The 27138-nt window shown below is 40.5% G+C and overlaps 1 protein-coding gene across 1 annotated transcript in view; it reads left to right on the plus strand.

The window, feature by feature from the left end:
• Positions 1–27138, plus strand: part of LOC110982872 (inactive tyrosine-protein kinase 7-like) — a 57096-nt gene that overhangs the window by 5126 nt on the left and 24832 nt on the right. Inside the window, exon 2 of the mRNA XM_022241611.2 lies at positions 3004–3300. Within this exon, the coding sequence (XP_022097303.2) occupies positions 3004–3300 (297 nt within the window). The remainder of the gene's footprint in view (positions 1–3003; positions 3301–27138) is intronic.

Raw genomic sequence — 27138 nt, forward strand, 5'->3', positions numbered from 1 at the left:
TACTCATTGACAATCTGCTGGTCGGTAAGACTGAATATTCGGATATATTCGATCAAATCGAAGGTTGAGTATTCAAATAATGAGTTGTTCGAATTGACTCAGTCCAAATGTACACATACATGTGCGTGCATTTACGGTGTGCACGTGTACATGTAAGTATGGGTGTCCAGAGGAGGCAGGATACGGGTAACTCTTTGGGGAAGGAGGGGTGGGCAACCAGCAGCAGATGTAAATAGTATTATCATTGAATGGGGTCATAGCCCTACCTGAAACATTTTCAGTGAAAAACTGTGTTTTTTTTTCTGTTTCCCATTCCTTGCTGTTGTCATCATCGTTTGCCGCTGTTCAGGGAGGGGGTATTTTGGGAGATGGCAGGGGGGCTTGTGCTCTTTGGTCTTTGGTCTGTAATTAATTGCTGAAGTCAACGAAAGCTGTCATGTGAGTATACATGTACCGGTACCTGCAGTCAAGGGTACAACCTACATATGTGAGATGCCTAACTTCATGATTCACAAACCACACTCCTACCCCACAGTGTAGTATCCCGCTGATACTCTCTGTAGCTTTCTGAGAAGATATCCTCTGCTTGCATGTACTGTATGTGTGCAAGTCTTTTGCCGTGGGGCTACTTGGGTCCAGCCTGCACTCTTATCTTCAATAAAAAAAATTCCAGTACATTCTTTTCTAAATCAAGTCTTGGCTTGTTTTTTTTGGGGGGGGGGGCATGTAGGCTGTTTTCTCCTGCCTGTGTGCGCGGGATTAACCTCATGTGGAGAAGTGGTACTCTTGTACCAATCTTTTCACAAACTGGATTGTTTTTAAGCCTTCTTATGCACTGTAGAAAACATGTAAAAATGTGTACAGTAGGCTACAAATATAACGAGGCTCTGCACTGATCATGTAATCTGCTTTACAAACAAAAATATCTTTGCAAAGGAACTCAGAAATTGTGCCCTGCTAAAGTTCCACTTGGATAGCCTACATGTTAATTGGAACTTCACTTGAACTTGTTCTGGGCATTTTCTTGACAGCCCTTCGTACATCCTCCAAAGTCCTCCACTGTGCAGGAAACCACTCATTCTACATACAGAACTTAACTAGGTCAAAAAGCATTGATGTACAGTGAAGTAAAATGATGCTTGTTCCAGTCACCGGACAGTTTTGAAATTAGAGTATTCTGAGAAAATTCATAATATCTTCAGTGGTAAGGGTTTACCAGCTTTGCCATTCTCAAAGTACTGGGTATTTCTTGGAACGAATTCATCCCTAACAGTCTTGAATCTTCCTATTTTATTACACTTTTTCCCACACGTCCAGTCATAAGTTAAGATGGACCATAGTAGAACGTATGATGTACATGTACAGTGCCATCTTAGGCAGAAACATCAGCGTCGGATACCAGGTACATGTACATGTATGGGTAGTTGAAGAAGTGCAAAAAAGTTACCAGATCTGGTCGATACTGGTAACACTTCCTGTTTGTAAGTGGCAGCAACGTAATGGTATACATGTATCAGAGGACTGGTACCCGTGATATGAATGTGCATTTGTACTGTATAGTACTTGTTATAGTTTCCAGTTATCTGCATGTACTTACTGGTACATGTAAAATTTGCAGTACATGTACATGTATATAATTTGCGGCCCCCCATAAAAAATGTGTAATATATCAGCTTCGCTCGATGAAAGTTGGTCCGAATGTTGGAAATGCATGTGTACGGGTACATTAACATGCGATTCATCTGTCAAACAGTAGACATTCCTATCACCGAACCTGTCACCAAGATGCCCCCGTGCTCCCGATCTCCCGATCTATTACCCCACATCCTTCATCTGGGAAGACAGAGAAGAAGGGGAGAAAGTAATGTTCAATTGTGTGCATCACCAGACAGGGCTCACCATTCAGTCGCAGCATCTGGCCGTCTATTTTTCAAAGCAGCGGCGGCACCCTTTGTCGTAATTTGCCGTCAATTAAGCGTCCGTCGACCAACAAAGGGGCAGTCGGGCCTCTTCTCTCCCTCCGCATCGGTGTCTATAATCTTCACTACATGATCACTGCAATCATGCGGAATGGGGACCCTGAATAATTTTTTCGGCAGCCCTCCATCAAAAGAGCGGCCGGGCCTGGGCTTGCTCAAAGATTGAACAGAAAGGGAGAGGGAGAAAATGAAAAGGCCGTCTGGCAATGGGGCTTTGTCTGTCTGCAGTGGCAAACGTTGTTCCGTTGGGTAAACAACACTATTTGTTGGGGTGCAAGTGTTAAAGAGCACCCAGCGAACAGTTGCAATTTAGCTCTTGTTTTCTTGTAGAACTGTTCTTTTCTTTATACCCGTGTAGAACTGTTCTTTTCTCTCCCTCGTTGGCCTGTTTGTAGGGGGATACGCATGGGGGGGTGTGTGTACGGTGTACATACATGTAAGTTCGAATAGTACATTTATAAGCCCGTCATAAAAGTTACAGCGAGTATGGAATTTGTACCCTGGCTGCTGTAAATTATTGCGATGTTAGAATTCAGTTGTGATGCCTGTTATTTACCTTGTACCTGTGTCCTGCTGAGCAATATTAATTAAAACAGGCATGCGTGTACATACTTGTGCATGTTCATACAATGGACATGTGATTGATATTACAGCACTTGTATTGCACATCAGAGAATGCATGTACTCTAAATCTGTTAAAAAGCATTTAGAAACAGATTATACCCGTAACGTAAATAGTTCGGAAAAAAATTCAGCGATGTGCATAGTGATTTGCAAAAATCACATATTTTGCACATTGTAGTACATGTACATTACTTACCGGTACATGATGGGCTTGCAGAAGTGGATTCCCCTGATTTGATATTTTTAATACTGCCACAATTTACTTCTTTTGAATAACTGATGGGATTGCCTTTTGTCTCAGAATACTATACTGAACCTGCACGCTGTGATGCTCTGTCATTAAAGTGAAATGTTTTTGAGCAGATGAAAATATGATTGTTTTCTGTATCTTTTCCCACAGCAACAACAAACCTTGTGCACGCATTTGAGTTTGTGAATCAACCTCTGAGCATGGACTTAGTGGAAGGACGGAGTGCAATCCTCCAGTGCAGCGTTGATGATGACACAAATGTTGAATACAGATGGACGCTTGAAGGTTCAGATATAGCAGACGATGACCGTCGGTCAGTAACCAATGGAGACTTGACCATTACAGGAGTGGACAGAGTGTTGGACTCTGGTGAATTTCGCTGTGTTGCAACCAACACAGTGACTGGGGAAAGTAAAACAAGTGATCCGGCGGAGCTGAATATCATATGTGAGTATAACAGTGTTGTTTTTTTCTTTTTAAGGAGCAATGTTTTCGTGTCTTGATTTCCTTTTTTTTTCCTTCCTTGAAAGTCAAAATTATTCAATAAATCACATGTTTTGCATATTTAAATGTAACTTTGGTATGCATGCAGGCATGATGTCTTTTGCTTTCTACTGCAGGGATTTTTTTTCAGTAAAAAGTCTGAAAATTGCATTAAAAAATAACTATTGCTATAAAAGTTCACCTGTCCCTTTCATGAGGTTGATTACAGTGTTCCGGTTAATGTACATGTACTATACCATTACATGTACAAACATGTACATATACATACACAATTCGTTTCAACTTCCTTAAAAGTCTGACGTATCATTCACTGTACACTTGTTTCCATCAGTGTCCATTGTTTAAAATTTGTGAATTCTGCCTCCGTGAAATATTTTCTTCACGACTGGCACATATTTTGGCAGCAGAAACCATAACGCACAGGCAGACTTTATGGCCTGAAGCATCGCATGCCAGTAAATGCTGGGCTGGAGAAGAAGCTTGAGCTTCCCCTGATGGGTGTTCGTGCGGTACCATGTTGCTGCATCCTTGGAGCTGTGTTTGTTATTTCATCATTTTTCCTCTCAGGCCCCGGCCGAATTCCTGTGGAATTTCTGGAGCTGGAAAGTTAAGAAGGGCCAGGGGCTGATTTTTTTTGGTTTCCAGACAGACGTGACTGGAGTGGGGGCCGGACCCTCCTCCAGCTTCTGAGCTTTTTGCACTGCCTGCCTGTGCACTGTAGACATGCTTGTCGGTTTAGATGTACAGCCAGAGTGCAGTGTGTTGTTCTACCGAGCATAAATAAACACAGTTGTCTGTCTCCCCTCGGCCAGCTGTGGTGTGGTTATTACTGGTAGTCCTGACATTTTTTCCTGTCCAAATATGGAAAGTAGAATGTTCTCCTAGTACTTACCGGTACATGTACTGGACCGATACACACTGTATGGTGGACCGGCATGGATATGTACAGTACATTTTACCTTACATGTATAGTACATGTAGCATTGTAGCTTGTGAGGGTGGAGACTGAAGGCAGATGCAGAAATTGTCCTTCATTCAGTACATACAAGTCGGTGTCTGTGTAATGTTTACAACCGACATATTTGCACTCAATCCTGAACAACTTAAGCAGCAACACTCTTTGCACTAGTGCCTTTTACTAGTTTTTCCCGTAATTAAGGGGGGAAAAATGAGATGTATCGGTACCAGATCCCCGGTAACGGCGGTATACAGTGTATGTCCAAGTATGCAGTGAACCAGTATGCAGTACGAGAACAATACATTGCAATATTGAAAGTTCACACTATGAATGGGAAACTTTGCAAAAAGAATTCACATTCACATCTCACACTGCGTGAAAAATTTTCCCACATACATGTACATGTACGTGGAGAGTTGTGAGATGTATTTCCACCTTTTGAAACAGCGTGACAGAGTTTTTTTTCCCACTTGTGTGAAAGAGCCTGTAGCATTTTTCCCCATGTCGTGAAGAGGCCTGAGAATGTTTTCTGATTTTGAAAAGATGTGAAGATGTTTCCCCACTTGCACGAAAAGATTTGAAAATATTTTCCCACTGTGGGAAATTCTTTTCACATTTTGTGAAATGAAAAGGAATTCCCTGGGAAGGGAAAAGTGTGAAAGGAATTGCCTTTCAAGGTTAACTTTCAACTGCTGTTTACTGTAGACATGTACAGGTATATGTACTCAAAAGGAAAATTATATTCTTCAGTACTTTAGTTGGTACACTGTACATGTATGTGTTTTAATCTTTTATTTATTTACGTGTGTATAATATTTGGTAAAATCTGTTTAAACCTGTACGATATGTGTACAGTACAGTGTTCAAATCCAAATGTACATTGCATGTACATACCAGGTACATATACATGTACCGTACAGTACATAAAATAAATGAATAAATGACTTGTTTTTGTTCTAATAAATTGTTTGATTTCAAATGTTCAATTTCTACATGTGCATGTACATGAACTAGGGTTTTTTACAAGGATTTGGGAGGCTCTTCAATCTGTGAACAAGTTACCATTTAAATGTCTTTTTCAAATTTGGGTTTAATTTGTTGATTTTTAGAACTCAACTTGCAAACAGATCTTTGTGGCAAACTACCAAGTACCGGTACATGTACACTTATGTATGCACTGTACAGGTGCAAAGACCCGTAATCTCTGGGAACATTGCAGTGTTAAAATGCAAATTTTGAAGCGTTTCAAAACATACATACATGTACCCTTTACATACTGTACAGGAACACTGTCAATGGCGTTGATTTTTTTTTTGCCAGCCCACAGTGAAGTGTACATGAATGCGAGCTGTTTATCAAAAAAAGGCAGTCTGTTCAAGGCAATCTGGACCAGCCAGGGGACTTCCAAGGGGACAGGGCCATGTGATGAAATGCCACCTTTTGTCCAGTGCACAATGGACTTGTCTGATGGATTAGTTCTGTCCCCCTGCATCCACTGCCCAGGCCCAGTGAAAAACCTGTGCACACTTAATGTAGATGTGTATGGGGAGGAGAGACTCAAGGATGGACAGTATGTACTTATGTACATGTACACATTATGTACATGTACACAATGTGTACGCTGCCTGTCGAATTGTACAGCATTTTCACATCTGAACCCTTATGCATTCGGTCTCTCTCTCTCTCTCTGTCATTTTCTGCTAACTCCTGCAGTGTTGTACACCTTGACACCTGGTCTCAGTCTCCTCAAGACCTTTTGTGTGGTCTCGATCTCGTCTCCTCAAATCAAAGTCTTGGTTTCGGGAGAGTTGGTCTCGGTCTCAAAAGTGCTGGTCTCGGTCTCGGATGTCAAAGTCTCGGATGTCAAAGTCTCGGGTCTCCACCTCGAGACCTGTCAAGACCACAACAAAATGTGCACGTAGCCACCACTTATGAATGCACTCACCAGCAGACCTCTGACACGAGTCTAATTTCCAAACATGGATGTAAATACATGTACAACACCGTTATGTTCAAATTTTTATGAGGAAGAATTAAATCGATGCTTGAATGGAGACTAGTCAATACAGGATGCAGTATTTCCAGTACAGGAGACAGCCTTGGAAAGTATTGCTCAACATGACAGAGATGAGGTTGAAAGCACTGGAACTTGTTTGCAGTGTGCCATTTATTTCACTAGCACACATCCCCCCATCTTTGTACAATGTACATGTACATATACACATGTACATATACACATGTACATGTACACATGTGTACATGTACTACTACCAGATCTTATTTGGATGTTGATATTTTCTTGATTTTTTGTTCACGAAAAAAAAAGTTGAATGTTTACATCAGTGGGGTCACTCAGGTTGAAATGACAATTTCACACATACATGTACATGTACCAGTGGGTAATTTTTGGCTGACCTTTCTAACCAGTCCAGTGATCATTAACATTGTACAGTGTATCTCTGGTATAAACTCAGACATTTGGCATTAACATAAGGTCATTCAATACTTGGGTATTGGACATACATGTATCATGCCCAATAGGTTTGTGTGAAATGTATAAATATGCCATAGTTAAAGTTAAATGAAAATAACCATACATCTGCTAATGGTATTGACATAAAAGTCTGCAGCTCATCACAACTTCATTGTACCGTACATGTATTTCCCAGAGGTAAAATCAAAAGTGTCAAGTCTTGAGGAAATATTTAAGCTATTTATGTTTGATGGTGTGTTCCATGTTAATTTTTTTTATTTCATACATTCCGTATAATTTCATTATCTTATGTTGCTTGTCCTCGTTTACCTTTGTGTAAAATTGTATAAAATTTAAATGTTTGGTCTCAGTTCATTTGTTAAAGTCTTGGTTTTGAAGTCTTGATCTCGGTCTTGAAGACGTTGGTCTCGGTCTGGAATGCCTCGGTCTTGGTCTTGGACATCAAGGTCTGGGATACAACACCGAATTCCTGTCAGTGATGGTTAGTTGTTGGAACATCATCTCGTCAGATCCCTGTTACATGTTCATGTGCTGTACGGTACATGTACATGTAATGTATATACGAGTATATTGCAACACTGGTGCACTCCTGAATATTGTTACTCCAAGTTTGGTAGTGTATTGATCAAAAATATAAATATGTGCATAAACAACAAAAACCCACTGCTGTCCCCTACATGCACATGTACGCAAACAACATAGTATATAACTAGTATACACTGGTATCTGTGGAACTCCTCCCTTTTTCTGTGATCCGGATTGCTGTTGAAAATACAATTGTATGCGCTCGTATCTGTACATTACTAAATTATGTTCCTCTTTTAGGTCAAAAATTGTGGTGTCCCACATGAAATATACATGTACATGTACACTGCATGATTTGGCTAAGCTCGCCAAGCTGATTTTCTGGCGAAAAGACACAGACCCCTTGCCTTTGCCAGAAGATTCACGACTTTTCAAATGAAGGAGCTCCTTTCTCCACTCTGCGGAGACAGGGTGGCCCCGCTGAAAAAGCCCCATCCAATATTTTTGCCTCTGCGGTGAGTTGTCACTACCAAATTGATGTCCTGCCGGGGGGATTAACCAGCGTTGCATGAATTCATTCCCAAGAAAAAGCTCCAACCTCGTAGGTTGATTGATGGTTAAAGATGTTCTTTGCTGAATCTTGTCATTTTCAGATCTCAGATGTATATGAAGCCTTCTCTTGGGCCAGTAGGGCCGCATTTTATTTTTGAATAAAATGGCAGAGTTATAGATGGATCTACACTGTATAATGTCATATTAAAGCACATGTACAAATGGACATTTATTCCAGGGTTTTTCCATGACTGGTTCAGCAATGAAATGTATATCATAAGCTGTTATTTGTGTATTTTGGCCAGTTTCAATATACATGTATATGTACATGTACATGCTGGTAGTACGGTGTATAGTGTACATGTACATTGTACATGTTAATGAACATGTACATCTATGAATTGCTCGAACATGTGTCCTTTTTTCAATGCTTGCAATGTAGCATATACAGCATGTACAGTACATGTGCAGTATTTGCAAACCGTTAAGCTAACCAAAAAATCTATTCCAACACACCAAGGAAAAAAACCCGTAACTCCCTTCTAAATAATTTGTTAGTGGAAACAATAGAAATAATGCAAATTTACACAAGATACAGTGCTGTACCGTACATAAACCGGTACCAGTATTCAGCTGGTTCCTTGTACCGGCAGTCTAAAAAAGTTGCCATTCTTTTTCGTACATGTACTGTACAGTGTACATTGTTAACATTGTAACTTCATATACAGTGCCTGTGTGGGTAACTGAACAAGAAACATGAGTATTGTTTTTTGGATTGCAGGAGGAACAAAGCACTGTGTTGACCTACATGAATCAGTATGTGTAATGAGGTACATGTACATGTACATACGTTGTGTACAACGTGTACATGTAGGTACGGTACATGTAGGTCTGCATACATGTACATGTATGTACATGTAGGTTTAAGTATGTACTGTATATACCTGTATGTGCATGTACTATGTACATATACATGTGTAGGCTACAAGGTTTGCGAAGTATGAACCTTTCTGGATTGAGTCAAATCCGTGAACAAGTCTATTCAATATGAAGCAAGAGGAGGACCACTCCAGATTGTTTATCTTGGGTTGCTGTTGATACATGTGACTTTTGTGGGTGCAGTTGTTAATCACTTTGACACTGCTGGAGCTGGTTTGTCACAAATTGTCCCTGTCCCTAAAATAAATTGTTAACTCGAACTCCTCACCTTGGGTGACCTTTGCGCTCTGGCATGTCAAAGGCCACCTTTAAATTGATAAACGGTTGGACCAGAGTTCAGTCAGATGATTTATGGCAGCAGTTCTCACCTGACAAGAGGGCTCCTTTGTTGTAAATGTACCTTGTAATGGTGGAATGTGTCTAATTACTTCACGTTTGTAATACAAGGAAAATTGTACTTAAAACATTCACAAAATGGACTTGGTAAATTTCTCAATAAATGAAGAGGGGAATAACTGTACGTACGTACACGTATATGTCAGTATTCCAAAGGTAAACCTAAAGTTATGTATGTGAATATTCAGAGAATTATTACATTATTTAACATTATCTGCATGTGCCAAGCGCAATGTGAATTTACAGAATACCGAGAACTTTGGGGAAATTGTCAAATTTGATGGATCCTGACTCAGTGAAAAGTGCATGCACAGAATGTGTAGGGCCTACATGTACATGTACATATGTATACTTGCAGTCAGTTTATTCTGTGAAGAAAAAAAATTTGAAGTACAATTTCTAGGAGTGGAAAATGATTGCTCATTGCACTTGATAACGTTGGTCTTGGACAATGCTGGACTGAAAGAAAGGCTGTATGAAATACATGTAAACCAGACACTTTGTCTGGATTCATAACAGATGTATTTCCATTTTGGTTTGTTCTGCATTAGCAACTGATCTTGGTTTTGGGTGTTTTCCCGAATAGGCTGAATTGATTGATTTGCAACTTTTCAGAAGATTGCTAGGGAATGAAAATTCTCACATGGACTTGAGTACAAGCTGTTTAAGTTTTTGAATATCTCAGTTCATGTCTTAGTTGCATTGAGTGTCTGTGCTAGTGTATGCAATTTGGAACCTGGGTAGTGTTCAGGAACCAGACCCTGTGAAGGTAATATCCAGGTGATAATGGGTAACCCTTGTCAGTTCCTTGATGGGGGTCAGCCCAGTCGCCAGCCTGGGCCCTAAGCTCAGAACACCCATCAATCATCATCTCTCCTTGCCACTGGCTCTCCCCCCCCCAAAAAAAATCACCATTTGGACCAAAGCACAATGTTTCGCAAATCCCTCACTCAAAAGATTTCTTGAGGTTATTCCCTCAAGGGGAATCAGTTTGGGGGGGAGTTGTAAACCTTTCCACAAAGGAAGCAAAAATCTAATAAATTGCAAGTGTGTTGGTACCAGTGTAGATTGCAACCTACAGACTGGGCTAGCTTTATAAAGTGGGGTTAAAAGACGGACTGACCTGTGAAACGGCTGGTTATTTGAGCTGGAATTGAATTACTGAGTGCAAAGTGGCAAGCCGCAGTTGGCTGAGCAGATGGCCAAGGTGGGATATTGAAAATTTGTTACATTGAATATACCCGTAGCGGCTCATCATGAATTATTCACTCCGGACCAGTCTTGAGCACTCCATCATGAAAATGGAGCTCTCCTTGCATAGGGGTGTAGGACAGTCCGATCACGCCGTTAACCACCCCACATCCCGAACCCATGGCAAGAATTTCATGTGGCTTTGGATCCCGAACTCGCTTATGCTGATAGATATTAACCTACAGTACATGGTAACCGCACTGGAAGACGGATTTTTCACCAAACACAGACAAAACAAAAAAGTGTAATACTGCGGTGGAATGCTTGCTGAGCACCTTTGTAAATTGATAATGCCTCTGTGAGGTTCCACTCTGGAAATGGTCCACAGTTGAACAAATAACTTTCAAATTTGTAACTTTCACTGTGTGCATTCACAGTGTGCTTCGTATTGTCCAAGTTTGCTTATAACATTTGTTTACACGGACGTGTACAGTCATTTGCAAAAGTTTAAGACCCCGTTGAATTTTATTGGTATTTCTGTCACTGGGCCTGCATTACACTGTCTCACTGAATGATTACTTAACAGGATTTTACAGTGGTGCATAACATCAGTGTGGTGGTACATGTATATACTCATTTGAATGAAATTTTTTGCAAATGTAGGTCTTATATGACATTTTGTCTGCAAGGCAGCATGGGTTAAAAAAAGCCAGTCTAAGCAATCAGAAATAAGGGAAGGTACACCGAAGATTAGACTGTTAACATGTCAAATCATGGAAATGTAGTCAAAAATCTTCAACCAACTACCAAGGTTACACATTGAAAATAAACATAAGTTGCCATGATTGATTGGTTTAAGTTTGGTTTTCCTGCAGGTTAATGCATTTTCTACGGGTGGTCCTAAACTTTTGCAAATGTGTGATCTGTTCTAGAATATTCAGGATTTGGTGACAAGATCACTGTTTTAGGGCAAAAACATTACATGTAAATTTAAAGAATCACATGACCCAAATTTCTGAGGCACATGAGGAAATATTGACCACACTTAGTGCATGTTGGAACCCTGATTGTCATCTTTGTGTACCTTAGATCATTGGTATGTTGGCCTTGTGTTTCTCTTCAGTCATCAGCAGGATTTTTGTCACAATAACTGGGAGGCAGCTGTGTGCACCACATCCCTGACCCAGCCCTGGTCCTTGTAATTATTTATATTGGGCTGCCAAGATCTCTCATTCGCAGCCACACTTGCATGGTTCGCCGGCAGTTCGTTATTCAGCGGACTGAGCAGCGGTCCCGTCAAGACAGGTTACCGTGGCGACACCATGACACCGAGATGGCAGAGGTGCTGAATAAAGGCAAGAGGAGGGTTGAGTCTGAGTATGTCATATGTTCATGTGTACAGTACACAGAGAGCTTGAATGACTTGAATTGAACATTCAACCACTTAAACATGAAATACGGTATTGTATATCTACCATACAGAGACAGATGTTCGTGCACCACATGTACATGTACTTGTACGTACTGGTATATATGTTCTGGTACATATGTACCGATACATGTACATGGTGAAAAGTTAGTTGAAAAACAATGATCATGTACCGTTCCTGCTTTAATTTCAAAGTTTAACTGTCAACATTTTCAAGGCATTTAATTTGGCTGTGCCAGCCTAGGTGGAGCACATCACATTGTCTAGAACTCATTCCCTGCGTTCAGAAGCAAAAAAAAATAATAATCCAGAGTCATATCATAGCATCTAATTGACATATAGCGTGTATCCGCCCCAAGCTGAAGTGTAGCCCCCCAATCGGCAAAAGAAAGACAGATGGTTACAAGTGGGTTCTTGCACGCATTCTGCGTGTACGCAAAGACCATACATGCCGGAATAAATTAGTTACGCGTACTCAGCATGCTCCGCATCAGACGTGCATATCCTTGCACGCCTCATGGCGCGTCTATGCGGTGAGTACCCAAAAAACGCCCTCGGAGCGGATTGCTTGAAATTAGACAAAAAAGTGTTTAGACAAAACTACATGTACGGTAGTAGGATCAATTTCAGTCTGCTATGACCAGCTTTTGATAAGACAAGGTAAAGTTTACATGTCATTTACAGTATAAGCACCAAAAACAGAGGAGAACCAGAGTGAAGATTTAGCCTTTAGTATTTCCTCCCACCACTGCTTTCGGTGGCACAAATGCCAGAAGTGGTCGGGAAATGGCAGACGGTCCCGGCTGTGATATACTTTAGCCTGTGCACATGTAATGCTAAATTATTTGAAAAACCACAACAATCTGAACCCAGCTTGAATTTCAGTGGTGACACATTCCATTACCCAAGTTGATACCCGGCAAAATTTATGCGTGGAACTGTGGGGCAGGATTGAACTTCGGGAATTGCCTACCAGAGCATCATCTGTCTGTTGCCACATATGCATCTTGCCGGGGATAGACCCATCCATCATGGGTTGTGCTCCTCTTTGCCACGCTCCATCTCCCCCCCCCTTCCCTCCACCTCCAGATGCTTCCCCTCTTCACCCCTTGAGATTTTGGTCTGTCGTCGGCCCAGCTAATATGAAACAGTAGCAGGGGGGGGGTTGGAGGAGAGATGTCATTGAAACAAGAAGGACTAGCACTGCTTCAGAACTGCCGTGGTCTTGTCTGGTCGTGGCCTGATTGGCTGCAAGGCCGGACACTGATCTTGACAATTGAAGTAGACTTTGTTTGTATGAATGAGACCAGAAACTGGATTCTTTTGGTCTGATGTGTACATACACCGCGCAGTGTTTGGCTTCCCAGGCACCCGTATGTTTGTGCTATATCACTTGTCGTACGGTTACATGTGTCATGCCTGAAACAGTACCTCATGGAAAACATGATGAACGCCACTGGTGGAATTTTTCTTGATGAATTAAAGTGGTTGACTTTAAACCTAAAGAAATTTTGTCAAAACAGTCCACGGAAAAAGAAGTAAGGAAAAACAACATTAAGACTTCATTAAGAAATCATTCAAAAGTTTGGCCATTAATTTACAGTTTATTTGGGAGAAAGTGAGATTTTAGATAAAGAATGTGCACATACCTTTGTATTTGTATGGTATGGCATTCATAGAGTGTTTGCCATTGCAATGAGTCTTCCCTACCATGACTCTGTGGTCTGTCAATGCAGTGCCATGCATTTTAAGGCCTTGTGGTATGCATTTTTTTCCAACTCAGTGGTGAGATACAGTAGCACCTTTAAACCGCTCACAAGTGAAGGGATAAGAAGTATTTAATTCTGTTTGGTTTTTAAGTCTGCAAAGTCCAAAGCTGATTTCATGTGTAGACTGTAGAGATGCCTTCAAGAGACACATTAGATAATGACAATGCATGTATGTGGAAGGTTTTAAATATCCTCCCATAATGACCATTTTAAACCCAAATGTGTACAAATTTGCAAGTACATGTACATATGTGCATAACTGTACTATTGTTCCATTCCTTGTATTTTGTCTAGACTGTATTTGGCCAGTCAGATTAATGTCCAGCATTCAACATTTCATGCTTCCTATTCTGTACGTACCGGAACATTGTACTGGTATTCGTGATGCCCATGTACGACCAAATATATTGCCAGTGCAGTGGACCATGGCCAGCGATGAACACAGACTGTCTGCGCCATCCGGCCATTGTTGACACCTTCTGGTTCATTTGTGCCTTCTCTTGTCCAGATTTGGACACTGTTGACAGGCAGGGGATCATTGAGTTGCGGCTTAGCCTCCGCTGAACAGCCTTATTATCCGCTGCAATCAAAGCTACACCAGCCCTTTGTTGGGACCTGTATGACATCCTTGAATGACAAATGTTGTTATGGCAGTCAGTGGAGGCACGGGAGGGAACTTCAGTGTTGGTTGGGAAGGGAACATTTGTCTTAATGCTAAATGAAAGCTTCATCCCATTTCTGTTTCAATTACATTTGTAATAAGTGTGTACATGTATATTGCTTTCAGAACGTGTATGTTCATTTGCAAAGAAACACAAAAACAAAACCTGAAAAAGCTGTAGCTGCAACAAGCGCAATCCCTGTTTATAATATGAGTTACGAAACAGCATCTCTCTGCCAGTCGGCCAGACACCCAAGGATCAAGAAGGAGCCCCTTTTGTGTGTCATCAAGGAGGGAGCTTTACGGAATAGTTCGTGTGTCCTACTGCACAGAATTTTCCGCCGGATCTTGAATTCCAGGTTGGCCCAGCCTGGCCCAGCCTGGCCCAGCCTGGCCCAGCCTGGCCCAGCCTGGCCTACCCAAGATGTTCCCAGTCTAGGGAGACATGACCCTCCTCCCCCCCCCCATCTTGGACTTCACTCCAGGCCTGTCATGAATGATTTATCACCGACTGGAATTGCAAAGCGTCTGGGCTCCCGTGGCACACTTTAATTGGGTATCGTGCAAACAGATGTGGGGGGTACGTGCCAATTAGTTGTTTTTCTTTTCCCTTTTTTTTTATCAAGAGGGAAGCAGAAGCTTTGTGAGTCATCAGTTTCAAAGTCATGAGTATTCAGAGATAGGCTATCCTCGTGTCAGTTTGGTTCTGTGGAGACAGTGGCCGGTATGGAGATGCATCAATCCTGCAGGATTGTCTTGGTAACCAGGCGAACCCCCAAGTGCAGTCCCTTTGGCACCAGAGTGCACACAGATAATTGCCAAGCGAGGCGAATGTGTTTGTCTTGGTAACCAGACCAGGGTAGTACCTTTGACCCAGACAGGTACCAAAATCCTCCAAAATGTCGTGGATTCTGAAGGATCTCAGATAAGTATGTAATTAGGGTTGAGGATGATTTGCCAGTGTTTTGTCCATCAGCATTTTTTTGTATCAGTTGGTGCTCGACTGTTTAGACTTTTTTAAAGACAATTTTAGAGGAGGACGGGGAAGTAAAAGTATTTTCTGTGGTTTCAAGAAAAACAAATAAGGGTCTTCGAGTCAGAGGGAAGAATACAAAAAAATTTCTCCCCTCCCCCCAAAAAAAGAGAAGCCAAATCAGTATCCCTTATCACTAACGCTAGCTACCGAGAACCAAAGCTAAATTGAAATCAGGGACTTTGCCGTCGGTCGCACAGGGGAGCAAAGATTTTGTTTTACTACATCTATATTTGTACCGGTAAATTATGGGTGAACAGATCCGAGACTTCTCAAAATAAAACTTTTTTTTTTTCTAGTTCTGAATTTGGAAGGTCGGTGGATCTGAGCACCAACATGGAAAAAAACTCGCCTCATTACAAATTGGTTAACATACCGTACAGTGCACAGAATGAAAAAGTTGGTACCTAGCAAATATATAGTGTGCTTTATTCACAGTAGTTTTACAATGCTAGTAATGCTGTATGGGGTCGCTAATGCCCAAACTGTCTTGAAATTGTCCTTTTTCCGACATTGGAATTTTAGAAATAATACTAGCCAAAGGAGTGTCAGTCATCAGTTTACACTCACACGTGTTATATATAGGCCATCAAGTACATTATGTACATGTACATTTATGGTTTGTGTAGGCACAGTGTGGTCAATGTAATTTGCGGTGGTTTATGGCCAGACAGTATACAGTTTTGACACTCGGACCTTTTAAGGGTTTATCAGAAGCTATGGTTTTCAGATCCAAATAGTTCTATGCCAACTGTTGTCTCACTTCCATCTGGAGGTATGCAGGGACAGTGACAGAGAGGCACAGGCCTGCTAATGGATCGGGTTATGAGCATGGTAATGGGATTTATCTTGTCAGGGAAGTCATTGATAAACCTGAGTAATTGGGCAGATCTGGAAGCTTGAGAGAGACTGGGCATCTGACCTCAGAAGTTGGGGACAGGCCCTCCAAGAGATTCTAAAATTGCACTGGTTGCCAGTAAAACTGCCTTGTTTGGTTGATGAACTGAACAGTGTGCGTCAGAGGTCATTCATGTAAGGACAGGGATGCATGGGTCATTCCGTAAATCTTGAGAATGAATCACATGTACTGATTAGACGCAAGACAAGTCGCACTTCTTGGAGGTTGTTGGATATGAGGGATAGCTGGTTAGCACATTTTCTAAGGGGCTGAGAAAGTCCCCAGCAATAACAGACACCGCTCCTACATGTAGCTTTAAACTCCCCCCTGCTCTACATTGCACAGTTTACAAATTACACAATGTGTCGTCAATTTGAAAGTTCAGATGAAGTCAGGACATGCTGGGAACATGTCTGGGAGCTACATGTACATGTATACTTGTACATGTACATGTACCAGTTAGTGTGCATGTGTGAATACCAGCGCATTAATCAATCAGTGACTTCCACTTGCAGTGTGTCCATCAACACGTTAATGTACATACATGGACCAGTATATGTACATTGTACACATGGTAGTTAAACTTACATCTATTTGGGACGTGTAAGTGCATGCTTGCAAAATACATGTAACGGTATTCTCAGTTCAAGTGCAAGAATATACCGTATTCCTATTCAGGTAAGAAAAAAATAGTTCTCATTGAATAAAAAAGAAAGTAAGAAAAGAAAAACAAAAATCCACAGTGCATGTACCTTACATGAATGAAACAAGTTTACATTTAGGCTTACATGTACATGTAATGTACACCGTGCTCGTATGTAGTGGAGGGAAGGTTTCTGAACCTTTCTCACCCTGCATTTCATTGCAATCAGAATGAAGCTGTTGTGAAGTGGACCCGAGCTTTGATTGTTAATGAGAACAGCAAGCCACTTCACGTATATCCCCTTGTTGACATGTTTTCCTGGGATGAGGGCCCCTTTGTGCTGGCCACAAAAATGTCTTTTGACCTCCTGACACACTGGCTTGGCAAACACATGAGAGAGTCTGTGTTTGGGGTCTGGGGATGTTAACAGCCCTCAGTAATTGCATGCTTGGAATGCTTCTGAAGTTGTTCCCTTGGAGCAATAAAGGTTTAGTTCTTTCCTTTTTCCTGTCAAGGATTTATTGGCTATTTTGAGGGTGGGTGAGATCTGTTCAGATGTTTAGAATAAGGAAAACAGATTATACATGCATGGTATAGTGTATGGGTCCCGAAGATACCAGTGCATCATGTATTCGGAAGGTGGTGGTACCTTCTATGAACAGTGTACAATGTACATGTTCATACTACATGCTATACTTGACACTTTCGATTGGCTATCCACTACCTTTGGCTATGCTGGACTGTGTACTGTAGAATCCTCTATGTACCCATCGTGCATTACTGTGTACACATGTACATGTACATACAGTATTACAGTACATGAACATATTTTATGTGTTTGTACCTGTGTCAGAGGCCCTACAGTTCACCTGAATTCTTCAATGCTGCAGAATCCTTCTGAACCTCCCAGTAGATTTTGAAGGATCTTTGAGTGTTTGGGATGGGTACTTGTGAGCTTTGTTTGATGCATGCAGGATTAAATGTTTACCCATGAGAAGATTGTTAAAACTAAAAGTGCATACAGCCTCATCCCAATTAAAGCAAAAGCATGATCCAGTGCTTGGATAGAGGTACAGCAATTCAGCATAACTGCTGAAATTAAGTGGAAACCAACCAACAGTTTTGCAAAAGCATGATCCAGTGCTTGGATAGAGGTACAGCAATTCAGCATAACTGCTGAAATTAAGTGGAAACCAACCAACAGTTTTGCAAAAGCATGATCCAGTGCTTGGATAGAGGTACAGCAATTCAGCATAACTGCTGAAATTAATTGGAAACCAACCAACAGTTTTGCAAAAGCATGATTCAGTTCTTGGATAGAGGTACAGCAATTCAGCATAACTGCTGAAATTAAGTGGAAACCAACCAACAGTTTTGCAAAAGCATGATCCAGTTCTTGGATAGAGGTACAGCAATTCAGCATAACTGCTGAAATTAAGTGGAAACCAACCAACAGTTTTGCAAAAGCATGATCCAGTTCTTGGATAGAGGTACAGCAATTCAGCATAACTGCTGAAATTGAGTGGAAACCAACCAACAGTTCTGCAAAAGCATGATCCAGTTCTTGGATAGAGGTACAGCAATTCAGCATAACTGCTGAAATTAAGTGGAAACCAACCAACAGTTCTGCAAAAGCATGATCCAGTTCTTGGATAGAGGTACAGCAATTCAGCATAACTGCTGAAATTAAGTGGAAACCAACCAACAGTTTTGCAAAAGCATGATCCAGTTCTTGGATAGAGGTACAGCAATTCAGCATAACTGCTGAAATTAAGTGGAAACCAACCAACAGTTTTGCAAAAGCATGATTCAGTTCTTGGATAGAGGTACAGCAATTCAGCATAACTGCTGAAATTAAGTGGAAACCAACCAACAGTATTGCAAAAGCATGATTCAGTTCTTGGATAGAGGTATAGCAATTCAGCATAACTGCTGAAATTGAGTGGAAACCAACCAACAGTTTTGCAAAAGCATGATTCAGTTCTTGGATAGAGGTATAGCAATTCAGCATAACTGCTGAAATTAAGTGGAAACCAACCAACAGTTTTGCAAAAGCATGATCCAGTGCTTGGATAGAGGTACAACAATTCAGCATAACTGCTGAAATTAAGTGGAAACCAACCAACAGTATTGCAAAAGCATGATTCAGTTCTTGGATAGAGGTATAGCAATTCAGCATAACTGCTGAAATTATGTGGAAACCAACCAACAGTTTTGCAAAAGCATGATTCAGTTCTTGGATAGAGGTATAGCAATTCAGCATAACTGCTGAAATTATGTGGAAACCAACCAACAGTTTTGCAAAAGCATGATTCAGTTCTTGGATAGAGGTATAGCAATTCAGCATAACTGCTGAAATTAAGTGGAAACCAACCAACAGTATTGCAAAAGCATGATTCAGTTCTTGGATAGAGGTACAGCAATTCAGCATAACTGCTGAAATTAAGTGGAAACCAACCAACAGTTCTGCAAAAGCATGATTCAGTTCTTGGATAGAGGTACAGCAATTCAGCATAACTGCTGAAATTAAGTGGAAACCAACCAACAGTTTTGCAAAAGCATGATTCAGTTCTTGGATAGAGGTATAGCAATTCAGCATAACTGCTGAAATTAAGTGGAAACCAACCAACAGTTTTGCAAAAGCATGATCCAGTTCTTGGATAGAGGTACAGCAATTCAGCATAACTGCTGAAATTAAGTGGAAACCAACCAACAGTTTTGCAAAAGCATGATTCAGTTCTTGGATAGAGGTACAGCAATTCAGCATAACTGCTGAAATTACGTGGAAACCAACCAACAGTATTGCAATACACTGTGTTGCCTACACTACGGCAACATCAAATGCATCTGTAGAGAAATTGATTAATGTAACTCCCTCTTATGCAGGGCACATTTTTTCACCTGACACGATGAGGGGGCGTACATGTATGTGAACTGTGTATATAACGGGCAGTCAAGAATAATATGAATCGTGACAAAAGCAACAACGTTGGTCCTGTAAATGATGGAAATTAGCATGGTACCTGCCAGACATTGGTGTTGTATACATTGCCGGGTCATTTGTAACTGATCTCCATAGGAGCAACAAATATGTCACTAGAGCATCATCAGTCATTGGTGTGAAGAGTCTGCCCACCGGTATTTCCTAATCCAAATACTGAGCTGCAGAAATGGATCACTCTGAGACTGAAACTGTCCGTGGAACTGCAGAGTTTTTCCACAATGCTGTGGCTCTGTCTAAACATTCCTGAATCTTCTGTTCAAAATTTGCCAGGAAACCCACGGGTTCACACGCATATATATGCATGCACATGTAGCATTGATGGCAAGATTACAAAGCCCGATGCCGTCAAATTCTATCACAAATAGGTGATACATTTTGTCCAATTTTTGAGAGTTGTGGGTGTGCCTTCAGCAGATTTATCAGATCTTTTCAACCGTTTTTGATGTGTTTCTTAAATTCTTATAGGTTTCATGTTCAGGAACTGTTAGTGTCATTCATTGTCATCAAAACATGATTCTCCCTATTCTGCACCAAGTCTCACGAATTATTACTGCAGAGCTAGGGGAAAAATTATGATGAGGTCAATAACACTATAGTCATATGACAATTTATCCATCCCTTCACACTTGTCAAATCAACTCCCTACCCCCTCCCCCCAAAAAAATTACTCTGGCGACATTCCTCAATTAGGATCTAATTTATTGTAAAGGGGCATCTCCAATCGATGGCCTATCCCCGAGAGGCTCTGGCATGGCAGTCTTGCTTACCATAATATTAACTTTAGAATTTCTCCTGCTCAAGACACATCCATGTCCCTTGTGCAATCTGATGGGGGAAGCAATCTGATGGGGAAAGGATCCGACTGAAGCCTGTCTTCGTACATGGGATGTACTGTACCAGTACATACACATGCACACGTACAGACATGTGCATGTATGGACACTAAGTGTTAATGATTTCTTGTCAAGTTATAAAGATCCTGCACCAGTGTTCAAATTTGTTTGAAATGCTTGGTTAACTGTCATCGCTGGTGTACAAGGATTTTGCTTTGGATTTTTTAATCATGTACATGTACTTTGCACAGAATTTGACACTTCAGAATATGCATATGGGAGAAAAACATTTGATTTTTTTGTATGATGAATACATTCTACTTGTAAATAGGAAATAATGAATTTAATGACTAACAATTTTGAGTTCCACATTTACTGTTGCATGTATGTATGTATTTTCATTCTAAATTTTGTTGCTCAAATAGTGAGTTGAAACACCATGCATTTACAAATGGTAACTTTGAAGACTGGTCACGGTGATTGTGTCTTTTGTCCTGACCAGTGCATTGTGCACGATGTGCGCTCTTTTGTATGCAAATAAGCATGTGCACATACATGTAATCTTGAAAATGTCTCAGTTGAAGTTCATTCGAAGGAAAGGACCAAGAAATGTGTTGGTGACATTCGCTCGGAAAAATGTAAAAATGAGTTTAGGTGCTATGTCACCGAGTTTTTTGTGTGTGTTTTTTCACATTTTATTTTTCCTTTGTTATGTGCTTTTGATAGTAATGTAGTCTTGTTCTGTGTTTTGTTTGGTTGCAGTCGAATATACAGTATGATACTTATAAAAGCTTGGTGCCGGTAGTCAGCATTGTCGTCGACCCTTTGTTTGATGATAATCACAAGCCGTTATTGTAGCCTGTGTTGAACCCTCACCATGTACTTGGTTTTATCTAGTTTGTATTAAGTCACTGTCTGATGTCTCACTGTGAGTCATCTTTGCAGGAATTTGGTATGACACACATGGTACCGGTATTATCAAAAGAAACAAATCAGGAGCAGTTTTCTTGGAATTTTTTCATGGACATACATGTCTTGATTGAGCCAGTTGAAATGGTCAGGTTGAAAAATACATGTACATTTAGTGCCTGCAGTTAATACATACATGGAAAATGCATACATGTACATGTTTATGTATACATAATTTGAGGACATATTTGAATACCTTGGAATTGTTTAGCTCTATCTGAATTATTCAGCTTTTCAGACAATTCTTAAAAAATTCTGCATCATACCAGTACCATGCATATTGGAATGGACTCATCCACGACATTGGACTCGGGGAATAAATTCTATTCGTACATTGTACATACACGCACGGTACGTGTACATTGTAAGTACGTGACTTCTTGCAAATTGGTTTGCTGTCAGGATGCATTTCACGATGCCATCAAGGATTTTTATTGAAACCGAAATGGGACAGAGCACAACTTACATGTACATGTATGACTTATTTGCAAAAGCAATCTATCTTTTTAAGATACAAATTTCTTTTTCCCACCACATCAGCATTTGAAGCAGATGCAATATACTGCATGCTCATGTGAGACCAAGTGAACCATCGTCGGTGCAGTGATGACCCAATTACTGACCAAATTGTGTAATTACATGTATTTCAAGCGCGGGCAGAGCCTATAATTGGTTGAAGTTATATACATGTACATGTATGTACGGACACCAGTAGCTGTCTGGCCACATTAATCTTTTGTAAAGAGAGCTCCAATCAGCTAGTCTCATTAATGCCTGCAGACAGCCATATGGGTTGATTACATGTACTTAACATACAAGTGTAACAGCTCTCCATAATAATTAACCTCAGACTGTGGTTGCTCCTTTATTCACACATTGTGCTGTAGGTGTGAAGGTTCCCACAGGCTTGGGTCATCATTGGTTATTGCACCTTGAGGATCAAAGGGTACATGTACATGTACAATTGTACATGTGCAGTGCACATGTACATTATACAAAATACATGTAGATAAACTTATTGTTTAATTGTCTATACCAGTACACTGCATACATATATAGAGCACAGAATGTGGTAGAGATAACTTTTGACTCCAGTTCTGTACACTTAGCTATGAACTTGCCTACATGTATCGGTAGTTTTCATGTAGAACCTTTATGGACAGTATTTTTATTCCAGTTTAAAGAATATTTTGGATGATTGTGGAGAATAGACAGTGTTCATTTACATATGCATTAAAGATGCATTTAATCTTTCTATTAATACTACTTTATTGCATGCCCTGCAGTGTACACGTGCATGTACATGTATGCACATCGCCCCTCAACGTGTTCCGATACATACATTGTACTTAATGTACATGTTACAGAATTTTTTCTGTTGTTAAGAATATGTGGGTGTCCACAAGGATCTTTTCAGCTCAAAAATTAGAAGAATTTAAATCCCGTGCTTTTATGAGGGAAATCAGTATTTTCGTTCACTGACCGAAGTGCTTTTCCAGCAGTATGCACAATGGGACCACTTATGACATGGACATGTCAGTTGTCAGACTAAGTTGTAGAGGCTGTCTATACAAATTAGGATTGCATTTCGTGTTTGCTCCCAGATAAAATGGCAGAATAATTCAGGTGTTGGGTCCAAACTCCAAGTGTCTGAGTAGCGTGAGCGAAAGTCCATGTGCATTGTTGGCACAGTGTGGTCACAGGTTTTTGTAAAGAAATTCTCAGTCTTTTGGGGGCTTCAAGAGTCTCATAAATTTATTCCAATAACATCCATAGATGTTCATGTGTGGTACATAACCAGGCAGAAACAGGCAGAGTGCAGACATGTAAGCTCTCATCAAATTTCATTTACATGTGGCTTCTCATTACATGTATATGAAACAGATGTTCATCTTTTACAAAAAAGAAAAAAGTTGTCTACCGAGAATCGTGTGTATCCAATATTCATAGAATGCTGACCGCATCTCCAGGACATATGTAATCTGTGGCACTAATCTATTGGACCGCCAGATATGAAAAACACATGCGAAAGGGTCCCACATGATGTATTTGACAGTTTATAATAAAAGAAAAAAATCCCGGGTAACATTTGCTGGGTTAGATACTCCAAGTCCTTTATCTGTAGTTATATGCCGGCTCCCCCCCCAACCGACACAGCCAGCCCTCGTTGATCATAATGAATCGCTGCAGTGTGACTCACCACGGCATCTTCCAGCTTTCCTTCTTTTTTTTCCCATTTTTTTTTCCTTCTCTCTCTGGTGAATGAATTATCCCAGTTGGCATGGCCGGGCAAAGCGGCAACAAAATGAGAATGTGTCAAGTCCACGTCTTCCACATCGTAGTCGAAACACCATTAGACCGACAGAATAGCAATGCAAAGAGGCTAAAGGTTAAATGTTTCTGTACAGTGTAAAAGTACTAAAGAGGTACTGTACAAAATGGTGAAGGTACGCACAGTGTCACGAAGGCAAAATAATCTTGTAGGTACCCAGATTGTACATGTAGATATTCTGTCAGAACGGTTAGTCCAATCATGCCTTTATCTCCTTCAAACATTGTGGAATACGGCTCACATATATATGTGATGTGATCTGTGAAAACTCTTCACTTGGTGAGCTTTGTCATTTGGGTGCATATAAACTTCCAATTATCAGGGACACGCTCTTCTTTTCAGACTTATTACATTTATGATTCTAGGTTGTCTACAACATGGATCTAGATTGTCTAGAATCCTAAATTGAACAGTTTTGAAAATAAGACAATAATCAATGTGAAGTTGATACATGTAGGTACCAAAATGACAAAGCTCAGCATGTAAAGGGCTTTTGCACATCACATCACATATGCCTTGGCAACCACTTTGTGAAAAGTGAAAGGCAAGTTTATTACTTGCAGTATTTTTCTGATATGAAAATGGTCGCAAGAGCAGTAACAAATTGGTGAACTGTTTTAGCTCATGGACAATACCTGTACATGTACATGTATGCTTGCGCTTATACATGGGGCCTTGTGGGGTACGGGAGCAATGGGAAGTACCCCACAAGGCCAGTTTTTACCTTGTGGGGTACCAAAATTGGTACCCCACAAGAATTTCACAAAACTGATATTTGGAAATAACTCAAAAAGGGAAATTTTTGATGGGTAAAAATCTATTGCAAATTGAAGTGTTTTATATAAGGGACATACGGTCAAAATTTCAGCTCAGGAAAGTGAATTTGGTTTAAATTGGAGTGATTTGAAATTTTTTGCCTGTTGTGTGGGAGTTTTGTACACGAGAACAAAGGATACCCCACAAGTATAGCTGTGTAAGGATGTGTGGGCATACCCGTAGAATTGTTCAGTACATATACCGGTGAGTGCATATTGTACACATACATGTACACAGTATCAAGTATTGGTTGCATGCATGTTCCTTTTGAATGTAAAATGCATGCAGAAAGACAATTTGGGACTATGGGAATTGCCCTTTTAAAAAAAGTCTCTTTGGAATTCTGGGACGAGCTCTTTGTATGATACAGGCACATCCGTCCTCTTTGATTGTTTTGTGTCGATCAGGCTCCAAGCTATTCCTCTCCATCGGAACTTCGCTGAGCCGCTTGATGGGCTGCAGAGCAGGGCAATTCAGATGTAACTCTATCTCCGATCCATTTTGCAATTGCCTGACCCGCCTGATTAGGACCATAGGGACAAGGGAGAAAAAAAGGCAAACCTTGCCTCTTGATTGGGCTTGGTACCGTTATTTTGTGTCCCCCTCTGGCAGGGTTTCGCTCTGATCAATGCCCGGTTCCCACTGCCTTTGTGGCCACATTGACAGATTTGTAAAGTTAGTGGTGCACCGTGGCTCCTCGAACCTACAGGATATGCAAATTGGTTAAAGAAAGCCTTGAGTGGAGAATTTCTACCGAGAAGGTTTCGTGGTTATGTGTAGGACGGATTTTCCTTTCCTTCTTTGTTTATCAAATAGATTTAAAGTTTCAAGAGCGGAAATAGGTAACCCGTGTACACTGCATACTGTAAGGTAATTGCTTGCAAGTAGAGTGTAGTACTTGTACATGTACACTAGAGCTGGTCATGAAAAAAGGGGTATTTGAATAAATAGTGAACATGCCCGTACATTTGTACCTTCTACTGTTCAATAATGGGCATCATAGTTCATATCAAACTGATTTTTACCAGACATCAGGTCAGTCCTTCGTTGCTTCAAGACTTTGGTATGATCAGGTTTAATATGAATGTAGATGACTCCATGAAGATTTCAACTACTGAAGTACAGACATGCCTCCCAAACAAAGTTTTATGTGTATGGAACAGAAAAATCTACTTGTATCTGCCAAGTGAGAATTACGTGTACTAGTACATGTATCCGCAGAGTTTTACGCATATGTGAAATGTACCTGTACGGTATCTGGTGAGAAAATTCTTTGCAGGCTTTTCAACTGGCAACCAGCCTGTAGTGGGTTCAGTGGCATGCAGACTCCAGATCTTATCTTTGTCACCTTCATGCAGGTTTCTCAGCATAAATAGTTTTATCAATGATGCAAGCTGTAGGGTTGGTCAGGCTTTTTGAATTATTGTAAGGGTACATGCACATACATATACGTATCGAAGTGTGAAAATAAAGTTGTACGTGCCTACATGTACAGTGTAGTATACAAAATGATTTGGACTGTATGTCCGTTATATGCGTTATATACACTGTACCTGTTCATGTACTTTAACTCATAGTTATACCTACTTAAAAGTGCGTAGACCTATGCACATTTGGTTGCTGCAAGATTTTAATTGCATTGTCCAGGTTCACTCTACATGTACATGTAATGTCCCAAGTTCATAATTTGAAGAAGATATTCTTTGGAAAAGAAGAGGTACCATTGTACTGTTTCTTGTACATGTGCAAGCATTTTGTTCAGATTATATGACTCAAGTTTTGTATTGTTGGTTTAGCATTTTTCTGTCAAAACTATTAGTTTGTTCTAATTTTTTTTTCACAATTTACCGGTACATGTACAAAAATGCCCAAACTTATGGGGGGAATCTTCTTTTGAGAGACCATTTCCTGTCTTACTCCACAGAAAAAACTTGTTGACAGACCATGTCTTAGAATGAGAATTTTTTCTCATTTTCAAGAAAAGTACCAGTAGTCTTGGCAGTGTATCGTACTAATTGAGCAGCAAACTTAAAAATCTGCATGAGAAACAGTCGTCTGAACTACATGTACATTAATGGAATCTCCTACATTGCATGTGGCTGTAAATGTTATTTCAATTTCAGGCCCACATGACATAAATCAAAAGATATGTATACGCAAATGTACATGCACTAGTACTGTAGAGTACTCAGCATAGCCACTCGCAGTGTGTTGTCTGAAACCATGTACATGTACATTCTACGTGTACAATTTAAGCGTATATTTGTACAGTGTAAGTCATTTAGGCCAAATTATAATTCTGTAGTAACATGGAGGGGCATGATACCTGACCTTTCTCT

The sequence above is a fragment of the Acanthaster planci genome, linkage group LG01, assembly GCF_054643075.1.
Source record: "Acanthaster planci isolate LZ-2023a linkage group LG01, COTS_SCS, whole genome shotgun sequence".
NCBI classification, from domain to species: Eukaryota; Metazoa; Echinodermata; class Asteroidea; order Valvatida; family Acanthasteridae; genus Acanthaster; species Acanthaster planci.